Genomic DNA, 23,202 nt, shown 5'->3' on the forward strand with positions numbered 1-23,202 from the left:
ACAGAATCAAGGTTAAAAGCACCCAATACCCCCATACTGAAAGCTCATCCGTGTATTCCACTGCAAGGAATTTCTATACCTATGCTTGTTATCATGATAGTGCTGGGCTTATGTCACCACCAGGAAACTGAAGGTGTCACTAGGAAGAGTGTTTCAACTGATAGTTTAGTTTCAGGGCAGCCAGTCCCAAGAACATTTTGGCATTTCCATCACAGGCTGATTTGAAGATAGCAGAAAACCACTGCTCAGATAGGATTTAAGTGCAGCTGACCCTGCCTGGGACTGAAGGATAAACAAAAGAATTTCTTAGGGTCCTAGGATTTCCACTTTTATGCTAGAATTAAACATAAATTACAGAATATACATTACTATGTAAGCTTTTTGACATTCATAATCATTCAGACAGAACTGTCATGCTAAATGTTGCAGTTTTCCCCATTTTAACCCAAGCAGAATGAGTCCACATTTTATTACTGTATTTTAAAATAATTTATGATATTTCATTGCCCTCTGCAGTACCTTTTTTGCCAGCAGAACATTCTTGTCATTGCCAACACAACACTCTGTGTCAGTCCTTGCCAAACAAGAACTGATTGCCCAAGCCAGTTTTTTCTCTGACAACAAGGACCACCTTCTCACTGACAAGAGACACCAGCAAAATTCCTCCTTGACCCCAAATGCAGCTGTCAGCTTACAAACCCAGCCAGTTCTATGTTCTTTTTCCCAGAATATTCCTTTTCTTGCCACACTGTTAGATTGTTCTCTCAAAGCTGTTAACCAGCATAACACTCACCCAGGACCGCATCCCAAGCCCTCTCGAATAATAAAAAAGAACATATTATTCCCCTTGAAACTTCTGTGAAGATGTACCTGTGTGATTTTTGTTGGCTCCATCAGCTAAGGCTGAGTTCTCCTTCTTAGCTTCCAGATGGACCCTGAATCGTGATCTCTGCAAGGCAAGGAGACTTGCACAGATGCTGACAATTTATTCATGCAAGATCATGGTCCAGAGAGCAGCTGAAATCCGCAACAAGCTGGAATGAAATTGTGACCCTGTGTGACTTGAAATTCTACATTCAGCATTGTTTTTTTACAACAGACAAAAAATACACCTTTGCAGGAAAAAAAAAAAATCAGCACTTTATTCTCCATTGCAGAATCTGGTGTGTAATTCTAAGTATTGGTTTTGGAGCAGGAAGCTCTACAAGAGAGGAAAACTCCCGGTGGCAATTTTGAAGGATGACAGAATGGTAAAGTAAATTCTAAGATACCTTCTGGATGTTCCCCCCACAGATTTTCCTATCAGCAGTAGAGAGCAACTATCTTACCACACGGATACACAAGGGCAAGCAGATTTTTCCATATGGATACATACACCTAAATATTCCATACCTTATATACCTGGACTGTCTTTAAAACATACAACTACAACTAAAGGTAAAAATCCTCAGCTAAACTCCTAACTACTCCCTGGTTTATTGGACCTGGCATTCCAGACCAGCCACATGTGTGTTTTCAGTCCTTTCCACAAAAGTTGGACAACTTTTGTAGGGTACTGGGAAAAGGGAATGCAAATAAAATGCTATTTATTTGTAGACGGCCAAAGGATTCGCTTTGAACTATTTCATAGCATTCTTTGTATGAAAACATGGGGTTACAACAGTAAAATAAAAAGACAAGGTTAAGTGGATCAGACAACAGAACTTGAAATAACTATAATTTATGATAAGGTGTATTGCTGGTCTTCCTTAGGGTTCACTAAATGAAAATTTCAATAATGGCTTCTTCCTTTCCCTTAGCCTGGGTCTCATTAGTTATGTTCCAAGGCAACAGGTTTCCATGACAGCAAACATTAAGTTTCTTGCAGCACAGCCTGTTATTTCTGCTGTAGATGCTACACTTTCCTACTGTACTTCACTCTAGACCAGCCATCTTCATGAAAACAAATCATAACAGACATTGAAATCAAAAGCTGTTTTATTTGTAGTATGACCTTGCGCAGGAACAGACGCTACTGAAATCAGCAAGAACGTTATCGAGTTCCCCAGAAAGATGCTTTTGGCTGGTCTGAGCTCACAGCTTCTTGGCAGCCATCTAAAAAGGAAATGAAATGATGAAGGATGATGATGCAGACTCCATGTTCATAAAGGCATCAGGTAAAGATAATGAAAATCCCACCACAGGGATTAAGTGGAGAACTGAGATCTCTGGGTTTAGTCATTCTATGCAGGGTGAGAGCAACATCCCCCTCACACAGGGGCTGTGCTGGCAGAAATAATTTCAAATGCATTTTCAGTGGAGGGGAATGTCATGGACAGGCATGGATTGGAGTTTTCTTTCTCTGCGAACTGTATTGAGACTTGTTATTTTGAGCAGACTGTTGCCTGAATGTCTCTGGGTATCTCTGAAAGCCTCACTCATCATGTTAAACTCTTCTAATCTTTTCTTATAAACAAATCCCTCCTGTGCCCTTACTGCAATCTGTGTCACTCCAACACAACACGGAGATAAGCAGAGGATAAAAAATAGTTTATCTATTGAAAGGACTACAAAATAAATGAAAAAAAAACTACAGTAATTCATTGTTTCACAAGTACAGCATTACTCTGTCCAACAGTGGCTTTTTGCTAAACAAAGGCTGACAGGATATAAGCTAAATGTCCATTTTCCTACAGTTATTTGTAAGAGTTGATGCCTTTTAATGAGCCACAACACTCAGAAATTCACAATGAAAAAAAGAAACAGAAATTACAAGACTTTATTAATCCTGTGAGATCCTGCCACTCTTACCTCTCACTCATGATGATAAATGGTTGTTTGGATGTGGTGTTTGTGGATGTGGTTTAGGGGAAAACTTTGTAGAGTAGGGATGATGGTTGGACTCAGTGATCCCAAGGGTCTTTTCCAACCTAAATAGTTCTATGATTCTATGATTTGTCATAATTTTAATATTCCTTTGACATTATTACACTTATTTTTATCTCAGTCTAATGTCTTTCTCTCACTTTTCAATTGCCATGATGTGCTCAAAGATATCACAACTCAAGAGTTGCAAATAGTTGTGTGACAGAGAACCAGCCCTGGCACAACGGGCAAGCAGTGACATCACAGTAAGAATCCTGCAGGCAGAGATGCTAATAAGAAAACTGAGAAGTTTTTTGTTAGGTGCAGCTGGTGACAGCAAGGAAGGGAATCTAGGCCAGCAACATGACCATGATTAATGGTTATTTTAGTAAATGCAATTTTGCAAACTAGGACATATGTGCTTAAAGCTTATCAGCAAGGTGAAAGTCTAGATAACTGCAAAAGATGTGAGGCTGGGAAAAATGTTAAGGAACCTGCTTTCTAATACTTAAAAAAAAATAATAATTCATAAAGCAATCTCAGAAGACTTGACATTCAGCATTTCCTAGGGTAGTCTGGCAGGGCAGAAAGAGAAACATCAACAGCAAACACAAATAAAATGGGCAATGCTTCAGAGAGATTGTGAACATATACAAAGATAGATGTATCTCCTGCTTTAAGAAAAATCAAAGAACTAAGATAGGAAGAGAGACAGAAATCTTCTGATGAGCTATACTCAACGGTGCATTAATCGATGCCTGTTGATGGCAATGGAGCTCCACACAGGTGGAGTGATGAGCATTTTGACAGTGACCTTAAGGTAACTTGGCAATAACTGCATTTAATTTGGACTTTCTCCCTTTGGAGAAAGAGTTGGGTTGAGCTGATGCCATTATAACACCACTTAGGGGAGTGACCCCTTTCTCTCTAAAGGCTGTAAAAAGTCAAGTCAAACCAGTCTGTCCTTATGTATGCTGGACATCCAGACTGATGCTTGCAAAAGTCACATTCACTAATATTCACCTACCTCCTTTGTGTAGCCCATCTACAGGTAAAATTAAGAGGAATCTGTCAATGTTTTAGAGCACAAATATCATTCAGCAGTTCTTCAGAGTGCTTAAAACACACTTTCCATCCAACCTTGTCACACAAAGGCAATTCGCACAACAGGCACAGCTTTTTCCAATGACTTTTTGCACTAGGGCAAGGAAACCACACTAATTCCTTCACACTTGTCAAGCTGACACTGGATACATCAGTCAGGGAATGTTATTCATTTCAGATGCTATATTGATATGCCTGGCATAGGTTCCCCTAGCTAATGTATTATTTTTTCTATAAGGAATTCTTCTTCATTTGAAGTGGGAGAGAAAGACATCCTACAGCTCTCAGAATAACTGAAAAAACAGGCTTATCATATTCTTATTCATACCTTCTTCTTGGAATTCCTATTTTTATATACTTCAGAATTCAAGCAACATGACAGTCATAAGAGTCAGAGAATCACAGCATGGGTCCAAAAAAGAGTAAAAGCAAATGAAACTATTGATGATTTCACTGAATAGAAGTCACTTACCAAAGTAAAGAGCCTCTTCGCACATTCTGAAATGGCTTCTTAATCAATTTAATACTCCACTTTAAAAAACTTCATTTCAAACCAGGAGAAAATAATATGCAACTCATAGAATTTCATTAATCTACTATTAAATTGAATGTCTTCAGAGCTATTAAAAAGCCCTTCGGCAATTTCACTTTTTTCAATACCAGAAGTATGCCTTGACATCAACGCACAGAAAACAGATGGATAAAGCAATTATAAAAAGAGCAGCTATGAACCAGCTTGTTGCAGTTTTACTAACAGACTAGATAACACAAGCAGAAAAGTGAGCTGACAATTAGTAAAGTTGTCATGTTGTGTCAAAGTTCCCCCCATCCTCCAAAACCCACCCTTCCAGGAAGATACAAACAGACTGGGAAGGAAAAAACAGTTAAAAAATAAGCAGGTGGGACATTTAAAGATCAGAAAAATCCCTGAAGGAAAATACTGACTGTACATCCCAGAAGTCAAAGAAAATGTATGTTGAAGGGAAATACAAATCAATGTTTGGATCATTCTGATGTATTTGTCTGATAACTAATTGTTGTGAAGGATAATTTCATTATTTGACAGAGGCAAAACATCTAGCAATGAGTTACAGGCTAAGATACACAGAGTTTCTCTGAGCTTTGAATTCTGTTAAAGGAGGAAATAATCTAAGGAAGCCAGTTAAATCAGTCTATGAAGTCCAAACTGCACTGACAGAAAGGCAAGTTAACATACCTGGCTCCCCACACAATGGAGAGCCACACATCACTACAATGTCTTATAACACACCACAATATGCACAGCCTGGCTGATTCTTCTCCTCTCTGCTGTTTGACCCTTTTTCCCTTTGTGCTGCTTGCAAAGTTATAAAAAGTTGATGAAATTGTCTAACCTTCACAAAAATGGGCCATATTCAACTACTAGAAAGCTGATCATCCCAACAGGCATATGAGTTTGGGACTGGGAAACTCTACTGGGAAAAAACGGTTATTGGTGGATACCACAAGATACATGAGATTATCTTCACCCTAAAATCCTGAAGACTAATTTCTTCTTTTCAGGGTATCTCCAGCTCTCAAGCTGCTCACTTTCAAAGGCTGTAGTCTTTGTTCAGCTTCAGGAGATGTATGCAGGGGATAGGAAAATGAGGAGCAAGACAGAAACAGGCCACCTGCATGCAGCAGTAGAAAGGATTCATTAAACCTGGGAGAAGCCTATCTCAAGTCAGAACAGTCGTCCAGATTAAATGGAGGTGTGGAGTGCACTCTAGTAGCAGTTCAAGCAGTCTTATTAGCAGAGTAGAGCAGAAAATAGGAGGAAGAAAGGGGGCAGCCCAAAGAAAAGCACATTTCTTCTTATACTAGATGGGTTAATATTTCAAAACAAGCTGGTGAAATCAGAGCCCACAATAATTTGGCTTTTAGAAAACAAATTATTATTAGAGCATAATAATGATTACATTCAAAATAATGGACATTTGTACAAAAGTAGAGTCATACGGTCAGCAGTGGACCAAAACTAGTAAAAATACCTCTTCAAAGTACTGTAAGAATAACATTTTATGATGACAAAACCTGTAGATAAAATACATGGTACAAAACAAGTGTTTAGTCCAGCAAGAAGAGAAACTAGATTAAGGGTAATAACAACTCTGAGAAACTCATGCAGAGTAATCCAAGTACAGAATTGTTAAACCCTGTGCTACATGAGCTGACCATCGTCACCATCATACAAACAAACCCCTCTAGTTATTGGTTTTTGGTATTTCTCTGAGGATCTGGCACATTGGGAAGCAGTTTCAGGAAGTGCATTTTACAGGTGCATACAGAAGTTCTCTCTCCAGGTCATTTTAACATTAAAATGCAGGCTTGTTCATGTACTCTTCCACTGTCTGGGGGGGAAGAAAGAAAGAAACAACTGATGCATTCCGAAGCAGCACAGAAATATTCAAACAAACTCTCTTGTGCTCTGCTTAAGAAACTTAACAGTGTTTTAGAATCTAATCTTCAAATCTTGACACACCATGGTTGTGGCTAAACTCACTGGCCTTTGTACGTAGCTGGCTTAGTTTCACGTGCAAATGCCAGACCACTGTGCAAAACTGTTCCACTCACAGACAGTGTCCCTAGCCAGTTCTACCAATGTGCAGTTTCCTTCAGGATTATAATGGATCCTTCACTACCTTAGGAAAAAATGAATCCCATTCAACTGCTTTTGCCATTCCTGGCTCAAAGGTGCAAGTTGCACAAGAGAATTCCTGCAGGGTTCTGAATAAAGGTTACATACCAGTGCCCTGCAGAAAAACTACACAGGTGTTCTTGAAGGAAGGTGGAGTTTGCCAGCACGTACTCTCTTCAGTTTTAAGTGTTAATAGCAAATTGTCTGTTTCCAATGTATTTAGTGAAACAAATTAGGTTTTTCTGTATTTATATATACACATGTACACATGAAATATAATCTTAGGTTAGGTTCTTATGTTATATAAATATCTGAGATATGTCTTAAGCTATTTCTTAACATAATATCTCAAAAACTCTAGCAGATAAACTAGATTATAACAGCAGCACATGAAGAGTCTCCAGATGACTCTGGGAGATGCAAGAGGGATCCACTGAAAGTTTATGTATCTGCTACCCTAACTGCACTGTTGTACTCACTGAAACTGAAGACACATTTGGGTAATTAAGTAGTGGAAGTGCTTAGCTGTATTTTAAGCTCCTGCCAAACAAAGATGATGTAGGAAGACAAGCTGTTTGCCTTTTGTCTTCCTCTGCCTTACCTCCTGCAACATGTCAGACTCTTCTATGGCTTTCACTGCAGACCGCTTTGAAGTTTCTTGCACCTCTCCCCCAATTATGAACTCATCAAGAATAAAATAAGCTTTTTCAAAATTGAAGATAATGTCCAGCTCGCATACCTGCCAGAGGAAAAGGACACCCACACTGAAATCACTTTCACAGCATTGTAAGCACTAATGATCAAATGTATTCAACACATGCACTCCTGTGGCAGGTAGCAGGGAGAAGGTGCTGCATAGTAGGTAATATTGCAGCTTCTGCACATAGTGTCTTCATATATATAACCTAGACTTACAGGAAAGATATTCATTCCCCTTTCTGTATTTTATATACTACATTCACACTGGTTTTCAGAGAAGAAAGCTGACTTCCTAGCCTACTAACCTTCTAATAGGTTTAATACAGCACTTGTAATATGGGTTATATATGTTCATGCACAGTTTCACAGAGCAAGACAAATCCCCTGTCCTAGTGACCTTGCAGTCACCAGCTGCTCTTTTGTTTTGAGGCCATACAAACATGAGTCATGGCACAGTGATTTAAATGAGAGATTAATTAAGGCAGTAAGAACATTTTCAAATATATTAATAGAAAAGATGGGTCTCTTGTAGTCTTTAAAGACTCACTGAAAGACTTTGGATGTTCCTCAAGTCTTTTCTTAAAAAAAACAACAACAAAAAAACCCCAAACAAACACAACTTTATCTTTTTCCTCTTCAGATGTTCCTTGTTATTACAGAATATTATGAAGCAAAAAAACCCCAGAGTATCTGTAAAGGTCAGGAGAGAGAATTAAAGTACTACCACCCAGTGTTATTTTAAGTAATTTTCCTCAAGCTTTCCCTTCAAATTCTATTTCAAGAAAGATACACAAACTATCAAGTTTAAATTTGAGGGGCGAGAAAGGATGGAAAAACAATCTTATGATAGTTTCAGCACTATTTATAAATTATTTTAGCAATGAATTTCACTCTGGATTAAGAGAGTCTACAGGGCAAGTAGTGCAGATGGAAACAAAGCAAAACAGCTTCAGGTAACTGCTTATCAGACAGCCAGGAATGCAGTTCATGAGAGAAAGAGAAACCTACGTTTCCAAAGTATCTGTCCAGCAGCTCTACGTAGCGATGAACCACCTCCAGTGTCAGGAGCTCATTATCTTGGTCTTCTATTGCACAACAGAAATACAAACTAGCATACCTAGGAAAACACAGGCAAAAATGTGAGTGAGCAGCTGGATTCTCAGTGCCCTGCTCACCTCTTAGAAGTCACACAATTGACAATTAATGTTCATCTGGTCTCTAATTGCCTTTCATTCTTGCAGTGTCCCAGAGCCCACTTTAAAAGATCAGATTTAAGCAAATTATTTAGTTAGAAAAACAAACACTAACCTTGGCAAAGTGGGATACACACCCAACACTGGTCTTAATAAAATAAACAATAAATCAGTAGCACTTTAAGGTCTCCCTTACTCCCTGCAATACAACTACAGTAATGGGGTTAATTAAACTGTATATTGAGTTACTGCTCTTTATTAAAAAATAAAAATAAAAGTGGAGGGATTTATATCTCAGCAAGCCTGCTAGCTATCAAATGACTGACAGTGTTTTACACAGGGAGAGAAAGCATGAAGCTGCTCAGACCAAACAAACTTCATAACTAACTTGCAGCAAAACTTTATGTTTAAATCTGCCCAAGATGAAAGTAACAATCTACTTCAACCATGTGGTGCTGCGGTTGGAGGCCTAACTTGCCACAGCATCTGGTCAGATGTTTACATGCACCACTTCACAATATAGAACTCAATTTTGGCTAAACGGGAGATGATGCTTAATTTGTAGTGTGCTACACTGTGTGCTACAGCTTTACAAGAGTTAACAGGCAGTTAATGCTAAGCATCATGTAACTGGGGACAGGTCATTTGTTTGGAAAAGGAAATGGGAATTAACACTTTCCAGGGCAACAAATGTTGCAAAAATAAAATCTAACAAGACGTGGCAAGTGCCTCAGAACCGTCCCTGAAACCTCCCAAAGAGCCTGATAAAGCCCAGCACGCCTCTGGGCAAGCTACCCTGGAGAATTAGAAGAAGCAGTGAAGCCTGCAGCCTTCTAACAGAATTTCAATCGCTAATACTTATTAGGTTGCTCTCATTTTTTCTCATCTGACAGATTGTACAAGCATTTTTTCACCCCACTGTTTACTCTGCCAGTTATCCAGGGACACTGTGCTGTTACACTGCTAGATTGCCCATGGCAAGCTCCTTCTGGCTTCAGCTAGCACTTGGGGCTTGGTTTGTTGTTTTTCTTAAAGTGAGCCTTTATTTTTCCTCTTCTAGCATGTGTTATTTATATGAATAGCAAGTATATGTTCTAATAAAATTATTCACACCTTTTGTAAACAAGCTTGAGGTCTTTCCAGTCAACAAAACTACTTGTTTTTTGATTGCGAGACAAAACAATCTGGACAATTTCTCGAATGATCTTCTTCTTCTCTTTCTCAGGTAGTGTTGTGTACCATTTCTGAAGCCTTAACTTCCCCTGCCGACTGAACAGCAGTATAAAGTGTATCTAGAGTAAACAGAGCAACATGGTTAAAGTTGGGGCCAGGGCAGAGCATTCCTCTGCTTGGCACTGGGAATCTGAGAGGTGTTAGCTATGGCATTTCCATATCCTGGTGTGATGTTTGGATGTGGGGTCAGTGAGGTCTGGGGAGGCTGAGTGTGGGAGCAGAGATCCCTCCCCTCTCCTCTCCTCTTTTTTCCCCTGGCAACTCTCCCCTCCCTGTGGCACTTCTCCCCTAAGCATCCCCTTTGTATCCTCTTCCACCTGTCCTCCCCCACCTTGCACAAACAGCAGCTTTGCTTCCAATTCCACCCCCTCCCTGGGGAAGAAGAAGAGTATCACTACTTTGCAGTGGTGAGAAGAGGGCTCCAGCCCCTCCTCCAGTAAGATGAGACACCTTAGTGAAAGCAATAAAGACTTGTATTCATCAAGGCTAGAGAGGGCAAGGATGCAGCGTGGCACAAGATTAAAAACAATAGTAATAATGATCACTAACAACCTTGGTACCCAAACTATTTCAGGTCACAAAGAAAGCAGCATGTTCCTAGACGAGGCTTATAGGGCCAGAAGAAATTAGCTGCTGTGGAAAGGGAACTTGATTCGTTTTACTAAAGAAAACACCAGATCACGAAACAGATGACTGCAATGACAAAGGACAGACCACAGTGACCAAGGATATTACATTAAATAAAACATGGTATGTGCACTGTTCTAAAATCTCAATTTTAAAGCTAGTGATAATTTTACATGGTTCGCCCCATTATTTTTTCACGCTTAGCATTAGCAGTGTTACTGAAATACAGAAGTGCCAGCTTTTAAATGCCAGTGGGCCTTTGGGAGAAAACTATCAATTCACAGTTATACAAATACTTTCATTAGCAGAGTAAAATAACTGACCATACAAAGTCTTGAAGCAGCACAGTAAGCCATCTACCCACAGCATGGAAATGGCTTTAGGAATGCAGGAAAGTGTTGGAGGATGACATCCATCTCAACAGGATCTCCTCTGCTAAATGGAAAAAAACAACAACTAGCAGGGTCAGAGATGCTCCCAATGCCTGAAGACACTGTGAAGTGCACTGTTCCTGGCAGGAATCCCCACCACTTTTCTCTCCAGTACCAATGGTTGGAGGTCAGGGACTTCCAGGATGTTTCACCGCAGTCAGAGCCATGTGCACAATGACAGACACACTGCCACTTGTCTGTACAGAGACAAGGCTTCTCCTGATGCTGGGAGGACCAGGGAGAAGCCGAGAAGCCTCATTTTCCTCACTAGCTCCCAGTCCTTGCAAACTCCCAACAGAAGAGCAGGCATGTCCCTTGCCATATCCCCATTCCCATTAGCCTAGCCTTATCCTTCCCTGTAACTTCTCAGTCTACAGCCTTCTCTCCCTCGTTTTCTACTCCATCTTACTGCTGTTCCTATACTTCCACATTACTTCACCTCCCCAGTGAGGAGTAAAGTTAATATTCACAATTACTATCAAGATTAAAATGCATATTTCTGTAAAGACAAAATCATTCTACACTCTGGTGAAGTCCAAGCAGAGAAATACACCAGAGAAGCTTCTATGTAAAAAAAAAGCACCAAAAAAACCAAACCAAAAAAAGCAACTGGATTTTAAACATTGCATTCATTCATAATTCAGAATCATTCCCTAACTGTTAAGTCATAGTTGTTGGGTAATCCAGAGAGAGGAGTTCTGACTATGGTGAGAAATACTTTAAATGTGGGAACATTTTAGGGAAAGATGGACTGTTTTATGCATATCTGCCTGTGGCAGGATCTACTGCTAGAAATATGGCTCTTGCCATCATTAGTCTAATGTGCTTGATAAAATTACAAGGAATTTGTAGCTGTCTTGTGTTGAGTCCTGTAATACTCTCCAGATGAGCTTGCTAAATAAAAACAATTATGCTGCTGGCAGTACACATGGCCTGATTACAGAGAAGATGAAAGCATCATGTTCTTGCCTTTCTCTGTTCGTATTACCAGCTGGGTTTTGACATGGTAATACTCCAGCTGTCAGGGTTACTCCTTTCCAGTAGATGAAGGGACAGCACTTACTGTCCATACACAGGTCCACTGAACGGAGCTGGATGGATGAAAGACTATTTTGCTTGCTGCACAGCATGTTAACTTCAAAGCCTTTGTACAGATGAGTGCCTTTTGAAAAAAAGAGCATAGGTTCTGCAGATAGGAGCAGCAGGTCAGCAGGGGTCCATTTACAAGCAATCAGGCCAAGGTAGCAGCTATTTGATATACAAATTTCTAAAAACATGGTGAATCAGATAGGAGAGGATGATCAGACTCGATTGAAAATGCAGAGAATCAGTCAATGAATCCCTAGCAAAAAATCAGAGCATGTTCAGCGTAACAAGTTAGTGCTGTTTGAGAAATCGTCAGGGTGACTACTATTTGCCTGCAGTGCTTTAATAGGGAAAGATAACAACAGGGTATTTCAGTTTGGGTTCAGGTCTTGGACCAAATAGACCTTGAATGTGAGTGTTTCTAAGTCATACATTTATCCCCAGGAGAGCAACTTTATGCCTCTAAAAGGTTAAATACCAACAAGCCAGGGACTAGTGTGAATATTACCACTGTCTTCTGCTGATCAGTTTACTTCAGGATGCTAAGCTTCACCCACAGGAAAGCAAGCTGCTCTCCATTTCACCACCACTTTCATGAGCAGAGGCAACATTCTTTGCAATCAGAAAATATCCATTAATTATTTTAAATGCATCAATATTTACATAGAAGCTTCAAAAATCCTGTCTTTTTGGTCTCCCAACCCACACAACTTCATATGCAGAATATACTGATAACGCATAAGGCAATTTTACTGTTATAGAAATATATACAGCTATCAAAAAGATAAGAGTCCCTACTGCAGACCATTTCTAATTTGACCATGTGCAGCACAATAGGCTACCCTCAAGCCTACAAACATATTATAGACAAACTGAGAGCTCCTGTAACTAAATCATGTAGAGGTTGCAAATACTAAGGAAAAAAAAACAAACTGTTTTTACCCCTCTTTTTCCTTTTCTAAGTCCATTCAATCTGGGGAACTCTCTAGGAGATATATAATATTACATTCTCAAGAGCTTAAATGGCATAATTACTGAAAGACATAAGCATCCAATTGCTGTAGATGCTGTTTCATTCAGTTCAGCTTCACTGCCCAGCCACCCTGACATGATACAACACAATCCTCTCTCCTCTCCTAGCTCTGCTCATTACAGCTCTCTGGAAATATTCTGATGCACCAATAAACCTGGAAATGTTGGAAGTACTGCATAAACATATCTAACAGCTCATCTGTTCCTTGCTCTTTAGCTGTGTGAACTTATTTGCCTTCCTATAGTGCTAATGACAAGACGGATGTTGATTAAGAAATTTTTGGTTGGTTTTCAGCAGCCAGACTGCACACAGAGGTAGATGATCCTGCCATGTTTTACTCATCTTTAAAAGTTCTAATTCCAGAGGAAAACAAAGGCAAATGACTTGCTTAGAGCAAAATACCTCTGAAGCAGGGTGTTTGCCTTCCTTTCCTTCCATTCTAGGGCACTGACTGTGACTAACAATCACCAGACCCAGGGGCGACGCCAGAAGGAATTTTTAGGTCCAAGCCTGAGTGGGTAGGGATGAGGAGCGCAGTTCCTGTGGGAGCATCGGCTGCCTGCACATGCAGAATCTGTAGGAGACAAGCTTTAGTCTGGGAGCTGAGTTTAATTTTATTAGCTTGTTTTACTGCATCAGACCCAACAACCTACAGGACTGTGCAAAATTATCTCCATAAACGTCAGTAAGCAGCCTAAATGACTGCATTTGCTATTTGCAGGTCATTATTTTCTAGTTGGAAAAACAGTGTGAGGTTTGGTTTTTAAAACAAGCATTTAAACCAGATTTCTAAACCTGAACTCTATCCCCTCCCCATGCATCTCTGAATCAACTGCAGCCATCAACTGCAAGCTATATAAGAGGTTGGAAAGTTACACGGCCTTCTGTTTTATTGGGATCTACAAAACTCTATCAGGATAGCAGACACCCTGAATTTCAGGGCTACAAAAAATCAAATAGTAGACTTCAATATACAGTAATTTTACAGTAAAGAGAACAGATGTTAAAAATATAAAATACATTAAATTTTACTTACTTCACAAACAGCAAATATAAATAAAATACATAAAATTAATGCACACTGTGATTTTTTTCACCTTCCTTGGGAGACCTTTCCCTCCTTTCACTAATGGGCTGTTAAGATCTGATAAGCAGCTCACCCAAGCTTGTCTTCTGTACTGTTCCCTGTCAAGACTGGAGGTCCCCTTTGGTGCAGCCTTCCCCAGTATTTGGCATTTCACATTCCAGACCTATCAAATACTTCACAGTTGGCTCCCTGGTTTCAAACTCTGAACACCTGTAGCTCTTACAGAGGTTTTAAAACTTAACCCAATCTGTACTGCAACATTCAGTACAACTGGCTAAAGGACTCCAGACTATATTCTAGTACATACAGAAAAAACACCTGTAGGGATATCAGATAAAGACTACACGGGAAGACAAAGCAACTTTGCTGACTCCCAAAATGCTGATTCTCCAGGTTACCCATACAATGACATAGACAAGGAAAAGATGCCACATTTCTTCCTGTGAGGTGAACTCCAGAGGTCAATACAGAGGCTTTAATTCATCCTTCTGTGAGAAGAACCTGTGCTAGGAATGCTTCTCCTCCTCTCATAATTCAACCTGCATAACATTTGCAGACTGGTTTCAAACCTGTTCTGTGGCATCTGGCTGCTCCAGGTTCCTTGGTGGGAGAGGAGGACAGGGAAATGGGAGGACTCCAGTGAGCCTAAGGGGTGGGAAGGCTGAATAGGATATGGCAGCCGGGAGACTGTGAAAAGCAAAGATCCTTCTTGTTCTTTCCTGGGTGCTTGGTTTGGGCAAGGATTTGCTCAGCTAGGCAGCCCTGTCGCTTCAGCAGAACTTAGGTTTAGACTCCACTTCAGCTCCAATCTTCCTAAATTCAGTTATGAGCCCCCCCACCCCAAATCAAAGTGATGTTTATAAAAGAGAGATTCCTAAAATTCACAAGTTAACTAAAATTTGCAAATTAGGCATTAGTATCCTCAACCAGACAGCCTGGCACAACTGAGAAACTTTCCATTTAAGCCTGCTGCTGCCACTGGGGCAACAGGCAATACATGACATGCTAATAAAGAAAGACTCAAGGACCACATAAAAAGGGAGATGGGATGAAAAAAGCCACAGCTTTGGCTGCTGACATGACAACAGCTGCTGACAGCAGACTGGGGAAAACCAGACTGACTGGCTGTACCTGGTTGAAAGGCAGCAACTTCTTAGCATAAAATTCTCCTTTCACTTATTCTGACTTTCTTGAAGTCTGCTTGATCTTCTGGCATTGCTGTAGTCTAGCTGAGTCCACATTCTGCTTATCTTTTACTGTTTGTCATGGTTTCCTCCAGTATGAAAGAATGTCCTTCCCAAAACAGACAGCTGTCCAGAATCTTTTTATTAGCACTTATATTATGTCTGAAAATGAACAAAACCTATTGTCATTAAAATACTTATTTTAAGAAGTCTGACCATCCAAATTATTCTAGTCAATAGTTGATTCTTTTTTTGATCCAAAACATTTCAAGAGTAAAAAATTCCTTTCGGTTTTTGCTTTGAGTTTTTATGAAGGGAAAAGAGTAAATATTGAAGTATTTCCAAGAAAAAATGAATAGCTACTCTGAGCAAACAGATGGTTTGGAATGCCAGGAATTTAGGGTGAAATGAGAAAGACGTACCAAATAGACAACCATTGACCTAACAGATTAACAGTCTAGCCACACTAGGAAGATACAGAATAACATGACATGAAGTACAGTTATGTTGGTATTCTGCTCCTGTACAAAGTCCCCACCTGGTAACCTACCTTTAATACATACCTTTTAGGATTTTAGGGACTTTTAAAGCAATTATGTAAACCCCAAGAAACAGACTACTTGATTAAAATAAATATTCATTTACCCTGTTACCAAAACTTATTCATGGCAGCCCAGAAGCTGACAGATGTTTGGGAAATACTGCAGAATCTCAGCTTTAAAATTTAAAACATAGACAGTCTGTATTATGTAAGCAAGTAAGAAAAGGAAAAGTAAATGAAAAAACTGCAGCACAAAAGTAACCAAGCAGTGTATTGCTGCCTAACTGGCACAGAACACTTTCTCGCTTCATCTCCATTAGCAGCATTTCTGAACAATTTCCCCTAAACAATACATCCAAAGTCCATGTAATAAAAGCTGTGCCAGATCATTATAGCAACACGTGACTAGAGTTACACATTGATTTTATGCTTTTCATGATGCAGAAGTCAGCCTTATCCTATTACTGAAGATTTTAAATTGACCAGCAAACTAGCATTTAAGGGATATTTACACTATATAGTATTGACTCAGCCAAGAACCTACTTGATAGCCTCACATGAGTTAAATAAAACTGTAATCAAAACAGTATAGGTGAGCTCAGGTTCTAAACCAAAACATCTTGAAGCTCCCCCCACTTGTGATCCCTACCTAAGGATCAGAAAAGAAAGTCAACGGAAGCCGTAAGTGCCCCACAACCTCCCCCCAGCTTTGCTCCTGCTTATCGCTGCCTCCAGCAGGTCTGGTCCTCCCGACCTTGGCTCATTTCTCATGCACTGGTGGCATTCCTGCAACAACCCCCGCCCTGCAGCACAACATGCCTTGGCCTCTGCCTCCTCCTCGCAGGCTGCCGGGCGTCCCACCAACAGCAAAGCCGTGTTCCCAGCACCTCTCTGGAGAGCAGAGGCAGCTCAGCTTTCCCAGGTAGCTCAGCTCCGAGGAGGCAGATGCAGGGCAACAACCCCCTCCCTGCAGCACAACATGCCTGGGCCTCTGCCTCCTCCTCGCAGGCTGCCGGGCGTCCCACCAACAGCAAAGCCGTGTTCCCAGCACCTCTCTGGAGAGCAGAGGCAGCTCAGCTTTCCCAGGTAGCTCAGCTCCGAGGAGGCAGATGCAGGCAATGACATCCATCTTCTACAGAAGATGATTACTCTCTGTTTTCTTCATCTACTCCTGCCAGTGGAATTGCTCCAGTTTCTAGGCAATAAGCAGGAACAGATCCAGGCGGGGAGTTCACATAAGACCTGTCTCACACTGCAGTCTGAGAGCAGCCCAGAGAGCACAGAGCAGCCCTGTGAAGCAGCCACTGCTGGGGACAGACGGTGGTAGGGATGCTAGCTGGCTGACCTTACTGAAAGCAGAACAAGCTGAAGACACTCAGACCAATTATTAACTAGGTAATCACATCCCTCCTGCCTCCCGGGCTGGGCTCTCAGTGGTGTTTTTGTTTATACATTTTTGGGAGGCAGCGGAAATCTTCATGAGGTTGCTGTAAGGAGGAGACCGGGAAGAGGCTGAACAAGCTGCTGAGAGCTCCCTCTAATTCACTATAGCCCCAGTGTGCTTTACAGTCACAAAAGTCTTCTTCCCTGTCTGTTCCTTGAACATCTGGCAGAGAAACAGATAAAGTCTACCTCAAAGGTCTCTGGCAAAGGTGCAGGCTCTTCTCATTTCCAGTGTGTCTTACTAGGTATTTGCAAAGCCCTGCTATGCAAAGGCACTGCAGTGCCCTTCCCTTGCCTCTGACCTTTCCAGGAGCCAAGTTAAAAAGCTCTGCTCTGGGACAGGGTGTGCACACCAGAAAGTTAGGAGTTGCCGTGGCTCCTTGGCCAGCTGACTGATAGTGCTCCTGCCCAGGGACTCCTGTGCCTGGAACACTGCAGGTCTGCAGCAGCTTCACACCCATTCCTCAAGCCCCCAACAAAGATGCTCACAGAAAACCTGAATTCTGGAAGGACTGAAGATACATGTGAATTAGGATCACATTTGTGAATGAACCTGAAAGAACACAGGAGTAATTTTTTTGAAACACTGAAGTGTTTCATTTAGGCATTTTCAAGGGAGAAAATAGCAATATTCCTTTTTAAATGGCGTATTTCCATTAAGGTTAAAAACAAACATGGATTTAATAACCTAAACAGAAAAGAAGCAACCATTGTTTACAGAAGTGCCAGACCACAGCATCTCACAAAATGCTTTATGTTGGCCCAAAATTTAGCATCCATAATGAAAAAATGGATCAAAAATTAATTCTGCTATTCATCTGGGTCTTGTCATGATACCTGGAGGAAAGGAGATACATGAGGTACTGGTGCCTTCCTCATCCCCTGAGCTGGGTGGCTGTTGAGTTGTGCAGTTCCATGTAGCCATTCCCATGGCTTTTCTGGAGCAGACAGGCAGACACTCATCCAGCACTACACGTCCTCCTTCCAGCATGCAGCATTCCAAGACAAAGGCACAACACAGTATATTTCTACATATTCTTCAAAAAAAGTGATTCAGTTTCTCATTCCTTTGTGGTTTGTGTCTATCATTTGCCTCAGGGGACTAAGCAAAGGGTGATGACCATGCAGGAGTTCCTGCACTGGTTATCAAGCCACCGAGAACTTAAAGTATCTGAAAAGAACTACCTTCAAGCTCTAAAAGCAAGCAGCAGGGCAACAACAGGCATTTAGTGGCTGGTGAAGACGGATCTCAATGCCATCTCTCACCAGGTCTGGACAGAGGATAGCAGATGGACAACCTACACAAATGAAGCAAGTTGGCAAAGAAAAAGATAGGTGCATACAGTACCTGGGGTTTCCTCTGTGATATTGAGAAACATAAATTCAGGACATACTAACCCAGAAAGACACGTTTGGCCAGAAGGGCATGTCAGGCTTGCCTCCAAACACACAAAAATTTTTGCTTTCCCATCCTACCTCAGTGACTCGATACTATATTCCAAGACTGGTTCTTGTACCTCTCTAAACTGCAATATTTGCAAAAATGCGAAGGCCCAGGGTTGGCCACTTAAGAAAGCATTCAGCCAAAGAAGCCAAAAAGATGCAGATGACAGCCTGTAGGAATAGGACAGTAGGGAAATGAATGGACAGGGATGGTAATTGTGCTTATGTGGTACAGAAAGAATTCTTTTTGGAGTAGCAGTATGGTTTTAATTTAGGCATCACTGGAAAGACTACAAGGGGCTCACCTAAAAGCCTGATGTATATGCCAAAGCATGTATCTTGTATGTACTTCAGGGAAGAGCATCTCTACCTGCCCTCCCTGACTCATCGGTTTCCTCAGTACTCTCATAATTTTGCCCCTTTGCTGCTCTTGCATTTATCTGATGCCTTCAGAAGGCTGAAGGTCTAGGGGATGGCTTATAAAGAATGGGATTTTGAAGCAAATAAGGATACAGAAAATCAGCAAGTATTTTTCATGGTCCATGTGCTTGGCAGCATTTTCATGCCTCCTCCTAGCCCAGGCTGCCCATGACTCTTCCAGCTCTCTTCCTGCATTTCCCTACCCAGATGCCCACGGCTTTCTCCAAAACCTTCCAGGCACTCCACATCCTAGTAACCCCTGGCTCTGAGACATGTCTCCAATTTCCTTATTTGTTAGTGAAGATATTAAATAAAAATAAAATGCTTCAGCAAAGGATCAGCAGATTATAACATTTATTTTTTCTTTCTGGAAATAAACTCATTACCCAGAGACAGCAAAATGTGTACTGCAATTACTGCACAGCCAGCCAGTTCAGAGCAGCCACTACTGCAGTGGTGAAAATCTGTAATGATTGTGAGTACTTCAGAGAGAACATCCAAAACTGGAAGAGGATCACATCAACAATCAGAGATTACAGAATTCCTGAGAAGAACCTTCAAAAACGTTTTCCCTAGTAAACTCCACAGCCTGGTATTCAAAAGTCCAACTGAATCACAGGGAACAAATGAATACCAGATTGTGGATCTAAGCAGTACTCTGATCTGAGCAGCTTGAAGAAGGGGAGATCAAAAGTAATAGGGCATGTGTAAAATCATTCTGGTTGTCCCCTCCAGGAACCACAGGTTCAAGTATTCGAGGCCAGAAACTGGATCCAGGCAACCCATCCTCTATGCACCGCCTAACTATTAGGACACCCACAGCACCCTTGGCAGCAGATTAAGAACATTCATCTACACTGTGTGAAAAAAGTATTCCCTTTTGTTTCCTTTACATTTAGTGCCTAAAAATGTCACAGGATGTACCGTGACTTTTCTTGTAAGAACCGTTCTTTATCGTGTTAATTACTTCATGCATTTCCATCACTTCCCCTATAGTAATCTCTTTCCAAGATGCGAAGTGCATCTATTGAGGGTCTTCTAAAAAGGATACCATTTCATCATCATTATCTACTACAACAAGATAAATAAAGAAATATCACATGGACTCTTTTTTGTTGGTTTTGTTTGTTTTCATGTAGGATGTTGCCTCAAACAAGAATCACTTATTTGAAATTTACTCTCCTTTCCTCATATATTCTAATCTGCTGTCCTTGTCCTTCAGAGGTAAATGCCTAGAGGCAAGGTTCATTGCCTTTGCTAGGGTGACAGACAGCTGTATCATAGAGTGGAGAAACAGTTGTTCTTCAAACTGTAGATAGTAAATTCCATGCACCATTGAAAATACCTTTTGCAACTCTCTGCCTATTTTAACAATTAAAAGCATCGAGACTGTTGGCAAGGACAACATTCATTATAGCTGAGAGTTCATTTCCAAACACCAGGCAGGTGTCAGCAGCTGCAGTCGCTTCCAACTATTATATCCACCTAACTTCTAGATCAGCAACTGGTGTCAAATGCCTTGCTATGTGGAAACAGTGCTTGCCAACTCCTTTTCTATTCAGGCCAAATACGCTGATAGAGCCCCTGTGCTCAATGGGGCACATGTGGTCTTTCTCCAGGGTTTCAGATCATGCCCACAAGTACTAATTTTTCACACTGTACTGATGAGCAGCACAGGTAGAAGGGAAGCAGGTCCTTTACCACGCAGGCATCAATTCTACACTCAAAACTAGGCAGAGCCATGTACTGTCATGAAAGGAACACTGCTAACACTGAGGTCGCAGTAGGATCAAGGTGTTGCAACATTTGAAGGCAATGAAAGACTACAGCTTCAGCTTTGCTGAAGACTCTTTCCTGAAACCTCCCTGGAAATCTGCAACAAAGCAAACAATTGAAACAACGCTCATGCTAAGACAAACACAAGAACCTTCCATTCAGATCTCAAAATACAGAAAAAGGTGGCAAGGACAACTATGTCATGCCAAACCCAAGGAACCAATCTACAGAGAGTTCAAATGACCTGTTGAAAGTTTTTTGCTCGTGAGCCTGAATAAGGCTTATTCTTGGGTTTGTAACCCAGTAACCCTTATTTCCTGACGCATAACCCAGTGTAACAAGCCCTTCACAGAGACTGGATGACAGACAGAGGAATTTTAAGTGAAAGAGTACCCTGACAAAAGCACCCTTTCATCAGTACTGGTTCTACAGCAGGAGAATGGGGAAAGGCTGACAGCACTAGTTAGTCTGATAACACCAGCAAGGGTTTGTACTATGACCTCAGGAAAGGGGAAAAAAAAATAAATGGCAAGAATGCACAGTCACCTTATAAAACTGTAACGATCAGTGCTGCAGACAGTCTCCAAATTGCCAATAATTACCAATAAGCAGCACTACTGTAAGCAGCACTCCCCTGGGACCGCTGTGAGTGCTTTGAAAACTGACATTTGTAAAGTGAATCAGGGAGAGTTCCAAGATCAGCTTCCCTGAAATCAGCTCCCATATCACTGACCTTCAAGGGTAAAATAGGAACTCCAGTTGTTTACATAAGCTTTACCCAAGGGAAACAGACATGTAAGGCTGTCTCAGGGTGTAACCAGAATTTATACCCATATGGAGACTTAAGGTATGGAGACTGCATAGCCATCTGCAGGTTCATTACTGTGCATACTCTATTTGCAAACATAATGACAGGTACACCTTTATAAATACACTAGACTAACACATACTTAGCATTCCAGTTAAACCACTGAAAAGAAACAACAGCCTTTGAGGATGGAGACAAACAACAACACTTGATCTCTGATGAAGGAGCTGAGAGACTGCTGCACTGCCAGTAACTGGCATTACAGATGCACACAACAGGCAAAACTGTGCAAGAAAGAGGCTCAGGGCAGGCTTGCAGAACCTGCCCCAAGTCTGAATTATCAAGCAGTGAGATGGTTTCTCAATTAGGAGGCATCACTGACCATCTTACTGCTTGACAGCCCACAGCTCTCCTTGGGGAAAATCTAGCCATTATTCTGAGAATATTGGTCATCATGCTTAACAAAAGAGAATAACCACAGCAACCTTTTCTGATCCCACCAAACCACCAGCAAGCACAGCACTGGAGACTCAAAGGGCCTCTCTCCCTGGATCCTGCCCATCAGCCTTTGAACCTCAAGAGCTGCTGCCCCTTTCCAAGCTAAAATGAGCTGCTGCTGCCACCTCTGCCCAGCCATGGAGCTGGGTGCACACACAGACTGGTCGCTAATAGACAACATACGAGGAACCAGACACACACAGACACATTACTTGATGGAAAAGCAGAGGTAAGTTCCTACAACCCCCCTACAATGAGGCAACTGAGAAGAAACACCAAAGCTGGAGGCAAGGCTGCTGCCCAAGCTCTCCACTTACCTGGAACCACTATACCCATGGGGAAAAGCTCTTCCCAAAGCTCCTGTCACAGGAAAACCCACTGCCCAACACTGCCCGGCTCTGACACCAGAGCCATCAGAAAGACACAGATCCATATGAAACCACCTCCGGTCCCTCTCCAGGCCACTGGAGCTGACCTGATCCTAAGCTCCTCAAGTTACAGGAAGGCTTCAAAAAACCGCTCCGTGTAAAAGCCTTGTTTTCCTGGTTGGCTACAAAAGGCGACCAGTGTGACCCAAGCTCACCCCATGGGTGGGAAAACAAAGCAAAATAACTTTACTTTCATTTCCTCCAAACAGGTGCAAGCCTTGCTGAAACCTGCTTGGAAGCCGCATTTCGGCTTCCTGGGGCAGCCAGGCTGGCAGGCACTTTGACAAAGAACACATTTTACCTCTATTTAAAGCCAACGGGGATTATTCCGGCAAAACCCTGTTTCAGTAAGTTTCCCCCAAGACCAGCGTCGGCTCCCCGGGCACACCAGGACGGGGCTGTTCGGGTGGCAGCGCCGGCCCAGGGTCGAGCCCACCTCGGCGGGGACTTTGCTTTCCCGGGCAGCTCGCAAACATCTCTGTTTGCTTTGGGCTCTCGGGAAAGCGGCGCCCAGGCTGGCCCCGCGCTGGGTGTCCCCGGGCTCCCCGCGGGGGAAGGGAACGGGGGCAGCCCCGCTCCAGCCCGGCCCCAGCCCCGTCGAGGGGCTCCGGGTCCTTAAGTACAGTAGCAGTAGATGACGCACTAAAGACACCCTGCGCAGTCAT

At 41.8% G+C, this 23,202-nt stretch overlaps 1 protein-coding gene across 1 annotated transcript in view; it reads right to left on the bottom strand.

The window, feature by feature from the left end:
* Positions 1 to 5,848: 5,848 nt before the first annotated feature.
* AP1S3 (adaptor-related protein complex 1, sigma 3 subunit) overlaps positions 5,849 to 23,202 on the bottom strand; it is a 22,041-nt gene continuing 4,687 nt past the window's right edge. The window contains 6 exon segments of the mRNA XM_010001656.1: positions 5,849 to 6,320; positions 7,209 to 7,346; positions 8,315 to 8,423; positions 9,613 to 9,791; positions 16,871 to 16,916; positions 17,174 to 17,327. Coding sequence (XP_009999958.1) covers positions 6,285 to 6,320; positions 7,209 to 7,346; positions 8,315 to 8,423; positions 9,613 to 9,791; positions 16,871 to 16,916; positions 17,174 to 17,327 — 662 coding nt within the window. The 3' untranslated portion in view covers positions 5,849 to 6,284.

This window comes from Chaetura pelagica, unplaced genomic scaffold (genome assembly GCF_000747805.2).
Source record: "Chaetura pelagica isolate M959 unplaced genomic scaffold, ChaPel_1.0 scaffold207, whole genome shotgun sequence".
In the NCBI taxonomy this organism is placed as follows: domain Eukaryota; kingdom Metazoa; phylum Chordata; class Aves; order Apodiformes; family Apodidae; genus Chaetura; species Chaetura pelagica.